Below are 19629 nucleotides of genomic sequence, written 5' to 3' on the forward strand. Positions count from 1 at the left end.
TACAGTGTAGTACAAGTACTACAAATACAAGTTTGTGAAAATAAGTGAAAAGGAGTTGTTTTTAATGACAATTAATTTCTTAAGGCCCCCTAAAGCTCAGACTTCACGTAAGGAACTTCTGAACAAGGTTTCAGGAAACCATTACTTAGGTCTGGAAAATCTCTATCCATTTATTTCTAGTTATCGTTACAGAAAAAAAATGACAAGACTAGATATTTAACTGCTTCACATCTCTTCAACTTCTATGAAACAGCTGATGAGAAGATCTATGCATAGTATCAGCAGAAACACTTCAAAGGTAGTGAAGGTTAAAAGGAGAGTTGTTAGCTCTACTTGTGACCTGCCTGATGGTTTTGGACAGCAAGGACAGATAGCATATTTTTTTCCCTTGGTAGTTCCAGACTAGATGAAGGCACTTCTACTTTCCCACAAAGAAGTGCTGGTAGAATAAAATTCTAACAGCAAAAGCAAGATCAAAGTCATTCAGGAAATTTTCAGTGTCAGGATCTCTCCATTTCTATGGGAGAAAGTGATCCGACTTATTCAATACCTGCTAGAAATTGAGGAATGGGAGCCAGATGACACTTAACACAGCTGCCCGTCATATTTAATGCAAGTGCAGTCTGGAATGCAAAATGATCAGGACATCCTTTCTGTAAGTCTCAAACAAGACTTGACCGAAATAGTTCTTGTGAATACAATCCATGCTTTAACCTCCTCTGGGTTATTTATTGACCAAGATCTCCTAGTATAATCTCTGGTGCACAAAGGTTACTTACTTCTGAGCAGAGTTTTAAGTGACAGTTGTTCCTAATATTTCTTGCAATACTTTCACACTTTCAAACCCATGCTTTCCAAAAAACACCCCCAATATTCTTGTTTCTTTTTGCTGTATTCAAATAGGGAAGAGGGAAAAATGCTGAAACTTGAAAAGCTTTGTGGCTAAAACATTATATGCCAACTGAAAAGATGCTTTCTAAGTCCGAAGAAATTAATAATAGTTTCAGTAACACACTAACTGAAACCTGACTCTGGCACTATGCACTGCAAATAGCAAATTTCTTTTAGCAATTAACTGTAACTCTAAACTTTCCTAAGCTATTAGCAATGGTGCTTACATTGGCTTGATATTGCTCCAGAATTACATGACCTGGAAACTCCGGTTCTGGAACAGCTGCAAATTTCCGAACAACAATTAGCAATGTTTGAAGCCCAGAAAGACGAAGTTGATCGCTGTGATCTGTGGCAGCCATAAAAGCCATGCGGATCAAGTCAGCTAAATGCAATACCAAAAAGTCATCTGAAGAGAAAACAGAAATTAACAAAGAAAATAGTTTTATTAAATTTAGATTTAGACACAATATATTTTATAAGATTGCTCCCAACATTTTCAATTTTTCATTTTTCATTTTACCTTACCACATATCAAGGATTCAATTAAGGCAGCTTACACGTACAACAATCTTACTTGGACATCTTGTGTTAGCTATCTAGGCTTCTTTCCATTTGAATGCAAAAAAAGAAAAGTACTTAGAATAAAGCATAAATATCTTTATGTATGAGGCAGATTTTCTAAAAAAAGAGTTTTAAGGAAAAGACCACCAGATAAACATAGAGAGGTACTGAAAATTGGCATAATTGGTAATTATGCAAATTATGGAAAGAAAAAAAAGTGAAGTTTTTTAGTCATACTCCCAGATACCAAACTGTGATGTTGTAGGCTGGTGCCAGCTATCACTTCTGATTGCCAATGCTTATGCAGAAACAATGGCATCCTACGCATATGCCATGGTACTATAACCAGGAAAGTGAGTGTAAATACTGCAGTGATACGCCGTATTTTGGCAAATAAAAATTGCTCTGCACCTTAATAAATATAAGCTTCTAATCAGAGTAATTAAAGGTTTCAACGATTACAAACAACAAGTTTATGATGAATTTCATTAAGATGCAAACAGCTAACATTTATTTTAAGCATACTTTCCATTCTATGAAATTCTTTCAGTGCTTAACACATACCTCTTGAATCACGTTGTTTTCTTTCCTGAGCCAAAGTTATGTCAAAATGTGCACTGCCTGCATTTTCACACTGGCTTATAATTTTACAAACACACTCTGCAGCAAAAACTCGGGTAGGCCATCGTGGATTACTGAAAGGATGGAACCTCTCATCGCTGTCAGACGTTAATACAGATGCATCATCCACTTTGGCAGTTTCCTCTTCTTGAGTAGTATCTACTGAAGCTACTGTATTGAAATCTGAAAATATTGAAAAAAGAAATGTAATATTCTTTCATAGTGTAACCGAAAACTACAGAAGGAAGCATCAGAAAATCTCTTTAAAGTCTAGCCTTCAACTCACTATCACTCCCTTCAACCCTGGTGTCTTAAAGAAAATACTTCAAGAATACATATATATTAATAAGAATTTAAGAATGTCTAAAGAAAATACTTTAAGAATACATATATACATATATACAAATATTTAAGAATACATATATAAGAAATACAAGAAAAAAAAAGAATATTTTTCTTGCAGGTACTTGCACAGGACCCACAAGGTCAAATGTATTCTGCATTTCCATTTCTGATAAGGAAATAAGTTAACATTAAGTTAACATGTGCTGGTTTTGGCTGTGGTAGAGTTAATTTTCTTTGTGGTGGCTAGTACAGGGCTATGTTTTGGATTTGTGCTGAAAACAGTGTTGATGATAACACAGGGATTTTTTTATTACTGCTGGGCAGTGCTTGCACAGAGTCGGGGCCTTTTCTGCTCCTCACACTGCCCCACCAGTGAGTAGGCTGGGAGGGCACAAAAATTTGTGAGGAGACACAGCTGGGACAGCTCACCCCAACTGACCAAAGGGATATTCCATACCATGGGACGTCATGCTCAGTATATAAAGCTGGGGAAGAAGAAGGAAGGAGGGGACACATTTGGAGTGATGGCGTTTGCCTTCCCAAGTAACCATTACGCGTGAAGGAGCCCTGCTTGTGGCTTTTGCTTTACTTATTAAACTGTCTTTGTCTCAACCCATGAGTTTTCTCACTTTTACTCTTCCTAGTCTCTCCTGCACCCCAAACCGGAGGAGGGGAGGAGTGAGCAAGTGGCTGTGTGGTGCTTGGTTGCCAGCTGGGGTTAAACCGTGACAACTACAAATCAACAATACGAACAGGCAAGAAATACTAAAATGTTTACAAAAAACTTGTTCAATAGGGAAAAGGCAATCAGAAGGGAGAAAGTCATATTCCTTCTGAAAGAAGTTAAAGGGTCCAATGTTTCAATATGTAGGACGATGATACACTTAATAAACGTCAAACATTCAACAAATAAGAATACTTTCCCTCAGTGACATACCGTACTGCTGCAGGCCTTATTTTCACTGTGTTCTAAAATACAGTGTATTAAGACTTACCAGCTGAGGCTGCAAGAACATCTTTACAAAGCTTCAGCCAAAAAGAGAGCTTTTCAACTGCCATTGAAGTAAGCATATGAGTCAAAGTCTCTTTGATATCTTGGCACAATCTTTGATCCAATTCTTTGTCCAGCAAGCCCAGCAATGCCCCCTCCAGGCCTATTTCTCTGATGTTAACATCTGCTAAGAACAAAGTCTGTGAGCTGAATGCTGTACATCACAAAACTGCAGTAATGACCACAAAAACCTCACTGAAGGTTGCACTATCTTGCGAGCAACAGGTATCTAGCCCTGAGATACTTTTGAAATAATAGTATTAATTGCTTTGATACCATGTCCAAATCATCTGAGTACAAAACAACTTTTGAACTTTTACAGAAACATACTAACAACACAAAGAAAGTTACCCCAGGAGAAAAAAAAAGAAAAAAAAAGAATCCTAACTCTGCATTTCACAGCATTACCATCACCATAGCATCTGCGCTCCTTCAAAAAATTATCTTTGGCCATCTGATTGTTCACACTAACTCATAAGACAATTCTAAAACAACGTTTTAACTTGAAAGAGATGTTAAAATTATTCTCCAAAGCAGCTAAAAAACAGACACAAGGAAATAATTTGTTAAATGAATATGACCACTTTTCATTTGCTCAATATTACCAATTTTAAAAATCAGCATTATTGCAAAATGGCTATAGTCTATCTTTTCAGAAAATTTGCAAATGAACTTGAACTGAAATCCAAAGTGAAATCATTTATTACCACCGTCCCCTCACAGGAAGGCTCATGAGGATGAACTAGTGATCATTCTCAGGCCTTTTAGCAAAAAACTCAAACCTTTTGGAAGTTAAAAATTCTAGGGGCCCCAGCTGATTGGTACTAAACTAGTTCTCCAAAGAGGTCAACAGAAACTTTCTTCAACAGGCTTTGTATACCTTCCCTCAATGACAGATTTTTAATTTAGGAGATTTATGTGGGAAAATAAAATTATGAATATGCATGTAAAATGCAGGACTATGAAGCAGTTACTACAACAGCTACTGGCTAGATAGGCTTCGGTTTCTCTGGAACTCCACTTGCATTTTCTCAATTTAGTGACCCTGACTATCTACAGTATATGAAAAGCAACAGTATCTTAATTTTATCACTAAGAAAGGGTTTGGATGCTTCCATAGTTTGGTACTATATAGAGAACTGAAGCAGCAAACCTTTTTGAGTTAAAGATTTCAAGAACATAGCAAAGTTTTCATACCCATAGTAGAGTGTGTTTAAAATTCATTATCAATGTGTCATGCTCTTTGATCTCAAAACTTCAATACATTACCTGGTGTAAAATCTTCTCTGCTCTCTTTAACTAATGCAACAGCATAGTCTGATACCTCAGCAGCTTCTCTTTGCACAAGCTGACGTAAGCAAGCTACCACTGCACGTCTCAATAATAAGTACGAGCTACAGAGATTCACCTGAAACATGCAAGAAGAAACAGTAAGATGGCTGACTAACCTTTATAGTAATACCTTAATAAGGCCATTATTTTCTGAACAATTGCAGTTATGACAAATCTGCAAAGTCAGTAAGCACGTAATTGATGCTATTTTTGCTCAGTTTGGCTTTTTTTTAAACCCCAAATGAAAGGGTTTGCAACTCCTGTAATCAATTTTAACATATCAGTATGTCCTGGTTTGAGGTAAAACAGAACCAATTTTGTTCAGTAACTTCACTTCTTAGCTGGGCCTCTTCTAACTACTGAAATTAACTGCATATTGTGCAGACAATGTTCACTCTCTCAGAGTGATAAGACCAATTGTTTATAGCCGATGCCCAGGCATGGCATGCAGAGAGGCTCCTGCTTACACTTACTGCTAGAACAGCCAAGGCCAACCAACTTTGTTATTTGCCACATTGGAGGGTCGGAAGCAGAAAAGCATAGTGGGGTCCCACCTGCGGGGAGGAGCGGACAGGACAGGTGACCCAAAACTGACCAACAGGGTATTCCATCCCATCTGCCCCAGTGCCAGCAGGTGACGTGATTGTCATCTTGGAAGCTTGATACGGTTTTGTATATTTTTCATTATTTCTTTTTATTTTATTATTAATATTTCATTAAAGTAGTTTAGTTCCTTCTAAATTCATAAGTCTCTTTTTCCTCCTCTGCCTCTCTTTGAAGAGGGGTAGAGGGGAGAATCTGTCGGTCCCATCTGGGGTCCCTCAGGTCCCCAGTAGTGGATTTTGGCCTAAACCGCGACACAGTACTTTTAACATTTTCTCTTCAAAGGTAACTTGTAAGACTGGTTTTGAGCCAGATCCAACTCCCACCAATATTGGTAGAAAGACCCCTATTAACTTCATTGACAGCTGAATTGTGGTCTCAATGAACAATTAACTCTATTGTTTGCCTACAGGGTATAAAATATGGGCTTGAAAACTCAGTGCAAGAGAAAATTACTCAAATCATCTTCAGATGTAACTAGAGAAATGCCAACATAACCAAGGGTGAGACAGTCAATCAGGCTTTAGTTAATCTGAACTCCATGCATGAAAGGAAGTTTATAAGAAAGAGCAAAGAGAACACTGCTGCAATTTAATCTTAAAAAATATTATATACTCAGATTACATTAAATTACATTTTATAGAAGGTGAGAGGAAGGGTGAGAGTTACTGGTGAATGTATCACATTGAGACAAGTCAGCTCTCCTGAGCAGTTTCTAGCAAAAAAGTTTATAGCATCACCATATTTTAACACCACCAAGCCAGTGTTTGGTTTTTATACTGAAAAATACATAACAGATTCATTATTACAGCAACAAGGAAAAACACTTTAAAAACCCAAGACATAGCCTCAAGGTCTGGGGTTTTTTGTTATAGCGGAGCTTTCTGATTTTTATTTGCTTGCTTTCAATTTAAAGAACATTCTGAAGAGAATCCTAAATATACAGTGAACCAGCTGTATGGCCAGGCAAGATGGCTACACCAATATTTATGCAGCTGCTTTTAAATTAAGCATAGGTTATCATAAAAAAAAAATCTCTACAATTAAGCAATAGCTGTCACCATCCTTAAAATAGACAGAGCTGAGTGTCTGCTGCAGGGAAACCCTTGCAGTAAGGTCATGCTCCTCGTTTGTCAGCAACAGGACAATATATGTTAGTCAAAATGACTAATATATATTCGTTAACATACAGTTAAAAAGAATAATTTAAGGACAAAAAGAATAAGTGATACACAATTTCAGCCTTGTTACATTAACAGAACTAAGCTTCATCTTCTGAGTTTCTATGCATGCACATGAATCTACAATACTCAGAATTACATATTTAATACAAAGATACACTCTCTGCATAATTCTTCTAAAAGAAAAGAAACCTGACTCCGTAAGTATGTCTGCAAGATACTTTAATCAAAACTTTAAAAAGCAAGCAAAGCTTTTAATGCAACACTTATGCAAGCAGGCTACACATTCTACTGCAAGTTGGACATGCATAAATTGCGTGCTCATTTTTAACAGGGAAAAAACAGAAGATCCAGTTGAGGCTACTGAATAACTCAAGATGCACATTTTTCATCTCTCTCATTCTCCCACATTCTAAGCAGGGCACAGGACAAAACAGACACAAAATGCAAGCATCACATACAAACTTAAATGAATAAACAGTTCCCTTTCTGTGCTTAACATGTTAAAACCAAAATTATGCCTCACTAAGCACGTAAATGAAATGTATGTCTGCCACCTGCAGAAAGTTAGGAAGGGTCTGGTTAGGATGACAATCAAATGTCATTTGACATGCTAAAAGAAATTACATTAAAATGGTTAAAAGCAAAAGATAAAAGATGAAATAAAAACCACCACTGCAAACTGCAAAAGTTTAGGATTAACAAGGCACGGGGACCTACCAACACAGAATTATCCAACAAGATTTCCTGCACAAAAACAAATGACAAACCAGTCATGACAAAACCAAAATATAGATATCAGAGTGATATCAACCACACATGGAGACCATTACATGTAAATTCAGCATACATTAAAATTCAGAATCTTATCTCAAACATACCAAAACTCTAATTTGCTTAGTTCATTTATATTGTATTTGATGTTGAACACACTTAAATTGCAAGCCAGATGCCCCTAAAATTAGTACTTAAAGAGTACCAAGACAATAGCGCAGCATAGTTATTGACATTGTCTACTTATTGTGTTCCAAAATATCTTTAATGTCTTGCAGCTGAAAACTGGTGTTCACTACATCATAAGCTTACACAGATAAGCTCTTTAGAAGTCTGTGCTCACATAAGTTCGCTTTAGAGCTAATGTTAGATGTGATTAAAAGCATATGATTTCTATTCTGCTGGAGCCAAGAATTTAACTGACAGGATAAGCATTACACTGTTAGATGCAAAGACCCATGAAAAAAGATCCAATGGACAAACAAAGAGTACTTTCAGAAGCTGAAGAAGGGAAGCTAGATAATGACAGGGACATTTACACAATTTAAAAACAAACACACAAACAAACAATGCCCGAGTGAAGCTGTGTATCCATTACCCAAGTCATGTTTTGTTAGTGCTAGCATAGTCACAAACTGAGCAGTCTAAGTACTCTGGGGACCTGAACCATCTCATGCTCTAGGGGTTGGGAAGACAGGTGGAGGAGGGAGCTTGCAGCTGCTCACATCAATTGTGTTGGCATGCCTAATGCTACACTTATTTGGAGAAAGGAGGAGAAAGGAGGAGAAAGGAGGAGAAAGGAGGAGAAAGGAGGAGAAAGGAGGAGAAAGGAGGAGAAAGGAGGAGAAAGGAGGAGAAAGGAGGAGAAAGGAGGAGAAAGGAGGAGAAAGGAGGAGAAAGGAGGAGAAAGGAGGAGAAAGGAGGAGAAAGGAGGGGCGGAGAGGAGAGGAGAGGAGGAGAAAAAAGAAAGTCTATTTCAGAATTTTAAAAAGGCAGTTTGAAGACAGAAATTTTACGGAAACCTTGGGGAAAAGGGTGGAGAGGGGAGTTGGTTCAAACATTACTAAAAAATGTTTCTATGTTTCATGTTTCTGTGGACAGAAGGGGAAAAGATCATTTAACTGACCACAGATTCTTTGCATCTCCCATTTTTCTGCCTTAAATTAAGAATGCAGTGGTGAATATCCACTGTATCTGGCGCCCAGCTTTTATACTACTTCCCCTTAAGATTTCAAAATGTGTTGCAATGGAGGACAGTCACACCTTGTTCTCCACTTGCAGAAATTTAAACTCATGCTGACTGACTTGCTGAGGGTCACTTTGCAAGCCAATAACAGAGTAAAGAGCAGATTTCTGGTCTAGTCCAATAGTTCATTCTGCTTCCCTAGCAAGATAGTGATTCAGCAGGTGGAAACCAAATGGACAGATGGTGAGTTTTACTAACGCAGAAGTCTGCTTGTGCAATGATCTTCTCACAGACCAGCAAAGCACACACTCAAACCTTTGTTTGTGACGCTTGAGAGACATATTGACTTTTACTGAATAGTTAGTATCAGCAACATTGGTAGTAGTTCTGTAACAAGTTCATGAGAATGAGAAAAGTTCATCCATAAGGCCACCGACTTTGGTGGACTCCTCCCTGTGAAGCTCACAATCGTTTCTGGGGTAGAGGTGAACACGCACATGTGTACAGATGCACGAACACACACACTCAAGCCAGGAACCATGCTCGTTCTTAATTGAGTAATTTAATTATTATTATAAAGTTCATAAAGTACTGCATGAAGTACTTTCAGACAATTTGTAAAAATCATAAAAATCAGTAATAGCGTATGCACAAGAACTTTATCACAACATCCTCTTTATTAGTAGGTACTTGCTATTAGTTAGAAAGATTGTACTGTACACGTAAGCAGACTATACGTGGAATTAACATATGATCCCAAATCCTAAAACATCCTCTGAGAAAGAGTGTCTTATATGATTTGTTGTGATTTTCTCAATGTAAGAAAAACTGCGGTTTACCCAGAGAAGAGAAAATCATTGCTGGTATATGTTAAAAGAAAGAACGCTTCAGTTCCAATTCTTTTGCAACTAGTACACCCATGCCTAACACAATGTGGGGCTGAAAGAGCTTCTCCTTTAACTTTTCCTGGCTCCCACAATTACGTTTCTAGTCCAACTGAATAAAGTTGTCCAACTGAATAAATGGAAGGAATCTAAACTTTATACAAAATCAATACATGGTTACTACTGATATACAAGTGCAACCCAGGGGAAGATGTGAATAAGAACTGTGTTTAGGTAAGAGAGATTAAAAAAAAAAACAAACCACACCATACTTTATTGTCTGTTTGCTGGTCTTTTTTAACATAAGACCCTCTAGTCTCCCTGTAAATCAGATAGGGAAAAAAAACACCAAAAACCAAATAAAGCACAAAAAACCCAACCAAAAAACCCCACCCTAGCTAGCCCCTGAAAACCCACCAAGGCTACTAACTACCAGAAACTTATTTTCGCTTTCTTCATAGAACTAAGTGTTTGGGAACAGCAGCTATTCAAAGACAGAGAGACTTTAGGGGGGGAAAAAACCAACAAACAAAACCCCAGCAAACAACTCTCCCGACCTCTTTGTCAAATACGGCTGAAAAAGAGTTTTGTTTATTTTTTCCAAAGACCTAGTTTGACTATTACTTATGTAATTGTCAGAAATTTTTATACTGACTGCCAAGAAGTCAGTATGCTGAAGCATTAGCCCTACAGAAATTACAAAATAGAGAAATCTACATTTTTTTCACCATCATGAAAAAAAACAAACAATCAAAACAATTCTCAGTAATTGGTACACACAACTTTTTTTTAATCAATCCTTCGCCTAAGACATAAAAGCAGCAGAGTTAAAATACTGGGTGACATAAAATAGCTGGTAAAAATCCAGCAGAAAGTTGTAATGGATGGTATATCCTGCCAGACAACTGGCCTTAATAAGAGCAGCAGAACGCACTTGCAAGCAGTTCAGAAGGCCAAGATTTCTATAGAATGTGCTCATCTTGTAAAGGGGAAGCAGAAACTGAGGAAAAAACTGAAAAAATAGAGAATACTTGCCTGTAGGAGGATATGAAACACCTCACCCCTACATAATGATTAGTTCCTCTGGCTAAAGACACATTTGCATTTTTTAAGTGTTTCTGAACTAAATGCTTTAAAATACAAGGACGTAGACTAGTAAACATATACTCACACATAGGCAGCTTACAAGGCTGGACAAGTTGACATGTCGAGGAGCAAACATGTGAAGCTGCTGAAGGCAAGAGATGGCTTGAGCCTGAACAAGGCAGTCAGGATTATCCTGCATCACCGCACAGCCCAGGAGACAGGAAGTTCTTAAGGCTGAAACTGTCATACTGCTGCCTATAATCAGAAGAAAAAAGGGTTTTGTTCTTAAAACATCAACTGTTTTTTTTTTTCCCCTCAAAATATAACCTGTCTTTTTCCCAATCCACCCATATCTCTCATCCTCTGGAAGGATACTTTTTGTATCTGCGTTATACTCTGATATCAATGAGTAACGGTCACCTTGCTCTGTGGAAATTTCAGTGTTTAAGGTATCTAAAAGTTGATTTAGATGCAAATTTAAAATGTCTGCATCATAACTAAGATGTAGAATGGCTCCTAACTCTTGAAATATGAATGCCTTCTGTTTTCATGCTAAATGTAAGAAATTTCAGCCCAAGGCAAAGCTTGGAGAACCAGCTTGAACAAAGGAAAAGTTGTCAAAAAGAGACACTAGTTTTGGAAAACTAGCAGTCATGACATCTTGACTGCATAAACTCACAGCCTGTGACATACTGTTTTACAACAAGGAAAAAACCTTAGCATGCATTTATTTGTTGATAAAATTTGAATTCCACATTCAAACAATGCTTAGCAATTTTGTGGCTAAACCAAGTAAAGCTGACGCTGTTGTACATTGCATACCTTGCAACTCAGGGCCCAGCGTGGTAATAAGTGCATTTAAACAGCGACCAAGGCTTTGGTGAACTTCAGCATAAGCAGGAGGCACGGTCAACAACAACATGAGAACAAGAGATAAGGTAGGTTCCACATGCATGTGATACAATGGGCCAGCTAAATCTACTATCAGTGACAGAGAGTGCAGTGCCCATGCCTGTAAAATAAGAACAGCTGTCATGTAATGTCTGTACGATAGAATGAACATAAGATCTGTTTAAATTTGATAGTTCAAGTGAAATTCAGTAACTAAGTGCAACAAACATTGCACTTACAGGGTTTCAAAGGGACAAATGGAGAGGTTATAGAAAGAAACTTTAAGAACCTGATGCTTAATAAGCCATTTTGAATATTTTACAAGGAACTGTATGTTCTGCAATGAAAGAACCATTTTAAATTTCTCATTGTAAATTAAAAAAATTAATCTTACAGTAAATTATTTCAACAGTAATTATTATTCCTCAAATACATTCTACTCTTTGTAACATTTCTTATAGTTCCACGTGCACAGACAAGAGAATTATGAAAAAAATACAAGAGTTGCTGAAACCCCACATTGTTTTAGTCTCAGTTACTTTGCACCAATAGCCACACGTTTCACAGCAACATACATTCCTTCTCTGTGTAAAGATATTGTAGATAAAGCTTAAAAAAACATCTTTAGATTTAGACAATTACATGGAATATACTTAATGTCTCTTAAAGCTGTTCTGATAGATAAGAGTTTTAGCCTCAGAGAAATCATTTGAATTAGTCTTCAAAACATACTGCCTTATTTGAGGAAGCATACTGACCAAGTTCGACAGCATTCAGGCTACAAATCCCTGTTATTTATTACATAACCCTTCAACAAAAAGTGCTGTGAGGTAACCATTGCAGCAGAGACAAAAACTGACAGGAGAAAAAAAAACCTAGTCAAGGTCAAGATATAGGTAAATGTGAAATTAAGCAATTCCTAAGAGACATCAGATACTGTTTTTGAAGCCAGCATATCTTAGCCTTATCTGCCTCATGGATCCTTAAATAAGAACCTCCCATATCTCATCATAGTTCTTTCTTGGAAGGTGGATTTCGAGCAAAGGTTATGATTTTCATTGTCGTCGTGTTCCAGCCATCACCTGTTAGCCTAAGAGGCTGTAAAGTGTTATTCTTACAAGAAAAACACTTGTACTCCAGAACATAAACCATTTAATTTGTAACATAACATTTTTAGATAAGTAACAAGTACCTGTACATCCGGAGAAGTACTGTCCTGAGATAAAGTATAAAGGATTCCAACACATGCATTCAGGTGCTGAGTAGAACCTATTCCTCCTAGGTACCTATACAGACATCCCAGAGCCAAAGAATGACCTGTCCTTGATACCACGTCCCTAGCAGATTTTAGCCTATTAATTATAAGAAAAGAAAGCTGTTAGTGTAATCACCAAGACTGATACTTTCTAACAAGCACATCTACAAATGGAATTTCTAGTATATAATCAGCAAAATATTTTATTAGACATCATTATATTGCCAAAATTCTAGGTTCGTTTATCATCTCTTATTTGAAGGAAGCACCAAAAATATTTTAGATATAACTAGATGATGTTGCTAGAAGAGCAGCCAATTTAATTTATTTAAAAATCTACACGATTAGACAATCTTCTTAAAGATCAGCATAACTAAGGACTACATGCAGAAGTCAGGCAGTGGTTTTTCCTGTTAATTTTTGAAGAGATATCAATTTCATGAAGAAAAACAGCTTTTAAAAATTATTATCGTAACAGGGGGCAGGTAGATTTCTCAAACATTTTTTATAAACTCAACCAGTAATTTACCAGACTTTTTTTTTTTTTTTTTTTTTAACTTACTTGTCAAAACTGACTTGTGCTAATCCACCAGTGAAGGCACTGTCAGAAACCACCTGTGCCAATCTGGCCAAACACTCTGCAGCAGCACATCTTAGGAGTGGATTATTGCTTTCCAAGGCACCCATTACCAATGTCAGGGCAGACCTTCTAACTTCTTCTGGACCTAAACTTCCCTTGCAGTTAGCCAAGTGCTAAAAATAGATATCAAATATATTAAACAGCAAGACAGTATAGTAATCAGAACGTGTTTTTCTGTCAGTCATGCAAAAATTACAAGATCTGCAGAAGGAATTTGATTTTCCTCCCTTTTATCTGAGGAATTCCTCTATTGTTATTTGCTGGTTTGCGAGTTAGATGCCTAACTCGACATAAGTGTGCATCATAGCACAACATTATAATATCAACATTCCGATTTTAAGAAATACTGGATATATTGCAGTAGAATACAATAAACCAACACACTAGCATAAAATTCAGGAAATAATATTGAAAAGAAAACCAGTGAAAACAGAATAATGACACAAAGAAAAATTCCAGTCCAAAAAAAGAGTATGAGCAAAAGCTACAGCAGTTATCTGGATTGCATATTTAATACGTCTCAAATACAAATATTGTACAATGAAAGGTTTTGCCTATTCTGAAAACATTTTGCCTTAGTTTTAAGAAAGCCTAAGAAGGGAAGAATGAAAACTGTACATGAACAGAAGAAATTACAAATAAATCATTAGGGAAAAGCAACAAACAGCAGATAGTTATGAGATTACTTTATTTTACCAATCGTTACTTTTTAAATTTTACAGTAAGAAATATGAGAGACAGTTATAAAGGGAGAAATTATACAAACAGTTTTTTTCCATCTCTCCTATTTGAATGACACTGGTATGGGTGGTAGTACACTACAATGTACCGGAACGGGTTTTCTTAACCCTTAACATTAAAATAAAGGGAAAAATTAAACTGTGACTCTTCAGCACTTAAGAAAAGTGTGACATCACAAAAAATATATTATCGCAGAAAACAGGACTGATCTTCACCTTGACTGTTAATCAAAATAAGAACTTGTGTGTAGACACGTTAGAACCAACAGATGCCATGTTTTAGTAAGAGAGAGAGAGAAACAAAGGAGAGAAACAAAGGAGAGAAACAAAGGAGAGAAACAAAGGAGAGAAACAAAGGAGAGAAACAAAGGAGAGAAACAAAGGAGAGAAACAAAGGAGAGAAATTTACCTTTAAGGAAGTAGAAAAGGCTGACACAACATTAAGTTGTACTATTTGTTGCCGTGATCCTTTTGTTTGCTTTATGGAATTCAACAACTGTTCTAACACCTGCAGCCTTAAACAAAAACAGAAAAGAAACCACTTAATTAAGAATTCAGGAAACAAGTCAGGCTTTTTTATTTTATTCTAAAACACATAACAAAGCCTATATATTATAGAAACAGAGGTGGGACAAATCTATTACTCTAACACTCAAGCATTTTCCTTCAACTGGCATCCCTGTCTACTACAAAATTTTTTTCTATTCCATATTAGAATAGGAAATTACTCTACAAACATGAACATTTTGCCTTTGTTTCCTTATAACATATGTATTCAGAGATAATCACTTACGTCTAAGTAGCATTAGACAGATGTTATTAAAAGGAACTGTGTATGGGAGTGATGCATTTTGGCTTGCAACTGAGAAAGGAGAAGGAAAAGGAAAAACAAAAGGGAAATGCAGTTATCTGCAGCAACTCATTCAGGTCTTGAGAAACAGGTAAAGAAAACCAACCAGCAACTTGGTGACAGTAGGGGCAAAAAGCCCAGACAAACAGAAAACAAACAAACAAAAAAAGCAGTCAGCGAAGACAGAATAAGGAAGGAATTGCAAGTCAGAAGAATGTATCACAAAGCATGTGGCAATTTTATTGGCAGGAATGCTCATATGCAAACAGCTCCCTCAGGATTACACTAAATCCTGAGCATTCTTAGCAGTGAAGACATGAAGACTTGGGACTCACATGCTAACCGTTCATCCCTTACAGGAAATTACAAAACCATCACCACCTATAATGACCACGATCTGAGGCCTAACTACAGTTGGCTTTGAAAATATAAAACTGTTTAAATTAAAAATAACTGATTTGCTGTAATGCTGCATTCAAGAAGATTACCAGCAGCACACAGAACAAGCAACAGCATGCAAAAGTCTTGAAGAATTTCACGCTTCAGCAATCGATGTGCTTATAAATGTGAAATAAAGCAAAATGGCATGTGTGCGGGAGGAAGATACACACAGACAAAATCAAGAGAAGTCTGTGATCCCTTTCAAGTGTTCTTGTTCCTTGACAGAATTGTGTTAAGACTCACACTCCTGTTTCTTCCCATCCACTTGTTATAAAGAATGAGGCAAGATAAGGGTTAAATTTTACTAGAGCTCCCTACCCCTTTTGTCCGTCTTCCGCTCTCAGGCATTTGGTGATTATGTGTTAAGTGCTATAATAATTGTGTAGTATCTCCTAAAATAATATTTATTTTGATCTGGCTATTGAAACAAAACATTATTTTCCTTGGTCAACAGAATTTATTATAACGACAGAAACCTTTTACTGGATACCCCTTTTCATTGTGAATAACTTTAAACAGAAAGTCGAATAATTTGTTAGTCTGAATTATATTATTCAGATGGTTTACAGAATCCACTTATACAATTCATTATTTTTCCAGAATTGTTTTCTTCTGTGTTCAATCTCAAACACTGTGACCATCTCTTAGCATCTCCCAAATCTCCCAACAGTTACAGTTACTACTTTACCTGTGAGATTCTGCTACATGGGAAAACATAACTCCAAAAAGACGAGTTGCTGCACTGATAACAGACAATACAGGAGGTAGTGGTTTGGGTACCGAATCACCTTTTGCAACTTTCTCATAAATTGAGTAAGGGTCATACTCCAGGCTGCCGCCAGCTATGCTGTTACCTAAAAGCAGCTGTAAGCAGGAAAAAAAGTGATAGCCATATTTTTGATTAAGTCAAAACCAGCACTGACCCAAATAACTACAACTGTATAAAAATACAATACTAATATTATACTAGATTGAAAAGTACCTGCTCTTCGATAAATCGGTGGTCAGTCTCCTGCAGTAAGGGACCAAGTAAAAGGAGATCATTCTCATGACAAAGGGGTGGAAGCAAGAATGTAGAAGCATCGATCTGGCTATCTGGGACGGTCAAGTCAGTCACTAACTCTTTTAGAACAGCATAGAAGCTTCCTTTAAATTAAAGGAAAAAAATATTCAAAATTTCCAGTTAATTACTTGCCACAAGCAAGTACTGAAACATATACTGAATGTATACTGAAATAGCAACATCCAACTAACATTTTTCTTAAGTCTCCACATAGTTAATTGGAGAACACTCTCACTACAGGAGAAACAACAGAGCACTACTTAAAATAAGCAAACTAACCACATACAGCAATCTAGAAGCTGAAAAACAGAGACATTTACAGAAGGCATAATGCCATACAACTGCTAATCCAGTAAGTTAGTTACATTTACAATTGAAGTAGAGGAAAAAAGATAGTTACAAGCACAGACATATTTTCTTCTATTTCCTGAAACTTAATGCTGTGGAATGTATTACATAACCACGCAGGAATACTTGGACCTGGCAAGCAGATGTAATTTAAAACATCCATAAGTTTGATAAATAACCAAAAGCTGCAGAACATACTCCCTTATTTCAGGAGTTTGCACTCAAAAAAGCAAAGCATGAGGAATTTACTGTAGGTTACATTATGATAGTTTACACTGGTAGTTAAAACTTTCACATATTTTTGTACATAATATTTCAGACAAGATTGTACAGTATACATAAACAACAACATTAGGCATTCTGAATCAGACCATTTTCGGTTATTAAAATAGTCCCTGCAGTGAGAGAACATTTCCAGTGTTTGAACTACATGTGATGAGAAAGGTCTGGCTTATCTGATAAGTAAGTTGTCTTGAAAAACACTGCAGAACTGTTCCTAAAGAATGTACACAACCTTTATGCAAATATTACATAAGAGTTTACCTCCAGAGCATTAAGATTGTAAAGTCAAGTCCTCATGAATTGGGAAATATCAGCATTAAGGGGGACTTAACTCCATATATCCACTTCTTTGCACTGAGTATTGTTGTTAGAGGATCACACAATTACCTGTTCGCACTTAAGTTGCTTATAATTTTTTAGCACACAGAAGTTCCAAAAAGTGGAACCTCACGAGCACGAGCAGAACCATTTGGATAGTTGGAGCTGGCAGCTGCAACCACCCATTTTACCCTTCCTGAACCTTGAATCCGTTCTGAGAAAGCTGACTTCCTCCACTCTACCCCCAAACTCCTATCCCCTTCGGCCTCCCTCCCCTGCAGGCAACCCTCGCTTTGCCTGCCTCCCTGACTAATGAGCAAGTATGCCGTTATTCCCAAAAGGCTTAACTCAAATCTAAACGCAAAAGGTTAGCCCTATCAAATATATTCCAAGATGCACAGATACTGTGTGAAAGGGACAGATATCGAGCCTTTTTAAAGGCCACAATAATTAACAACAACTAGAAACTGCTCTTTCAGTAATTATTACAGATCTCAATTAAAAAAAAAAAAAAAGGAAAATCCCCTTTCTATGAAAGCAGCTTTTCAAATAAAATTTAATGGAGATACTCAGCAATTTTTTGCCAACGTAAGACTTATACCATGTCATATAATATTATTCCAATGTAAAGCAATGCAAAATTTTGAGCCAGAATGCTGTTCCAGCATGCTAACTATTCATCTCATCCTATTAAGAAAGAGAAGTGAATGCCTGTATTCAATTTTATGGTTTAGACAGTGGAACGTAACAAGCACAAAAAGCTGAAGGATGAAAAGAACCCTAATGAGTTGTCTGACAAAACACATTAATTTCAGACCACAGAAAACATCAACAAATCTAATAATCAAGATTCAAACTACTGAAATGATTTGTGTGAAATTATCAGATTGTTCATTACAATATTGAAATTTTTTATATTAACTACCAGGAAATAGATGTGTTAGCCTCAAAAACGTGAGCACATCAGCATCCAAAACTAATGACACATGAAAATGATGAAGAATATAAATCATCATCTTAGAAACAGAACTTGCTTTTCCCAGCTTAACAAGTTCATACTTTGTATCAGCTAAATTGCAAAGTCTTAACCGTTCACACATGAAGGAAGACAGCAACTAGAACACGTTAAACGATTTTCACTGATGATCAAGTTAATCTAATACATTCTTGTCATATCTGTCTGCTGAAATAATGCAAAAAATCGTCTACTACTCAAGCTCATTCAGAGCAAGGCTGCTGTTTGAGCAGATACTGATTTTTATTGATGACAGAAAGCATGAAGAGAAACATCAGAGAAGCAGAAAGAGTGGGAAAGGACCAAGCAGAGCTGAAATAAGTTCTAGTATCTCAGGCCTCAGAAATCTAAAGGTTTGAGTTGAGAAAGAGGCTTGGAGCTATGAATACAGAATCTGTTTGCAAATGTTTAATTTTGCTGGGTATTTTGGTTTGTTCCTCTCCTGCTAAAGAAAAAAAGCTTTGCACATTATTTGCAAATACTGAAAACTTGAGTTACAACTCCTAGTATACATTCCCATCACCGATTTTCTCAAAAAGAAACACCGTGCACATTTCTAGCCTCTGGCTAACTACCCAGATCGAAAAAAATGAAAAGAAAAATAAAACAATGAACTGGTGAAAGCTTCTCATTCAGTGTGTCACTGTGAGCCGTGCAAAATGTGCCAGGCTGTGCAACAGAAGAGTACACCTACTAGTCTTCATAATGTCATAATGACTAAAATTTGATACCAAAAAAAAGCACCCTGGGTTCCATGATCATATTGTTTCCCCGAATAATTTATTTTAAAAAATCCTAGTATTTGCAAAGACATACAGTTTCTGCATAAAGTTGTCATACTGGAAATAATATGGGAAGAAAGGTATTTGTTTCAAACTTTACCTTAAAAACTTTTTTGTGTTTCTAAACGATGCTTACTGGCATGTTAAAATATATAACAGATCTTGAAAATAAGCTCTGGCAATGTACGCGTTTCCATTCTTTCCCCACTCTCATACTGCTGTATTACAAACAGGAGAACAACTCTGAGACTACATCTGTCAAACAATTGTTTTGATTATAAGGCTATTTACAAAGTTTTCAGCAGGGTGACCACTTACAAACCTTTTAGGCCTTTTCATTGTTCATTGTTTCTAGATTGCAGCATCCTCAGCTAGGATGCTCTCTCACAAGATTCAGACTTTACAGGTCACACTGTAAAATAGTATCTATTTTTCAGTAAAGTTAGACCATATGTAAATATCCCAAACAAACCAAGAAATCACCCA

General features: G+C 36.6%; 1 protein-coding gene across 1 annotated transcript in view; it reads right to left on the reverse strand.

The window, feature by feature from the left end:
• Window positions 1–19629, reverse strand: part of HEATR5A (HEAT repeat containing 5A) — a gene marked incomplete at its 5' end in the record, with an annotated part of 56530 nt that overhangs the window by 15657 nt on the left and 21244 nt on the right. Inside the window, 11 exons of the mRNA XM_082485354.1 lie at window positions 1119–1300; window positions 2020–2259; window positions 3417–3596; window positions 4742–4880; window positions 10604–10773; window positions 11341–11530; window positions 12602–12761; window positions 13227–13417; window positions 14454–14559; window positions 16024–16199; window positions 16318–16477. Coding sequence (XP_082341480.1) covers window positions 1119–1300; window positions 2020–2259; window positions 3417–3596; window positions 4742–4880; window positions 10604–10773; window positions 11341–11530; window positions 12602–12761; window positions 13227–13417; window positions 14454–14559; window positions 16024–16199; window positions 16318–16477 — 1894 coding nt within the window. The remainder of the gene's footprint in view (window positions 1–1118; window positions 1301–2019; window positions 2260–3416; window positions 3597–4741; window positions 4881–10603; window positions 10774–11340; window positions 11531–12601; window positions 12762–13226; window positions 13418–14453; window positions 14560–16023; window positions 16200–16317; window positions 16478–19629) is intronic.

The sequence above is a fragment of the Vanellus vanellus genome (genome assembly GCF_965231255.1).
Source record: "Vanellus vanellus genome assembly, chromosome: 6".
Taxonomy (NCBI): Eukaryota; Metazoa; Chordata; class Aves; order Charadriiformes; family Charadriidae; genus Vanellus; species Vanellus vanellus.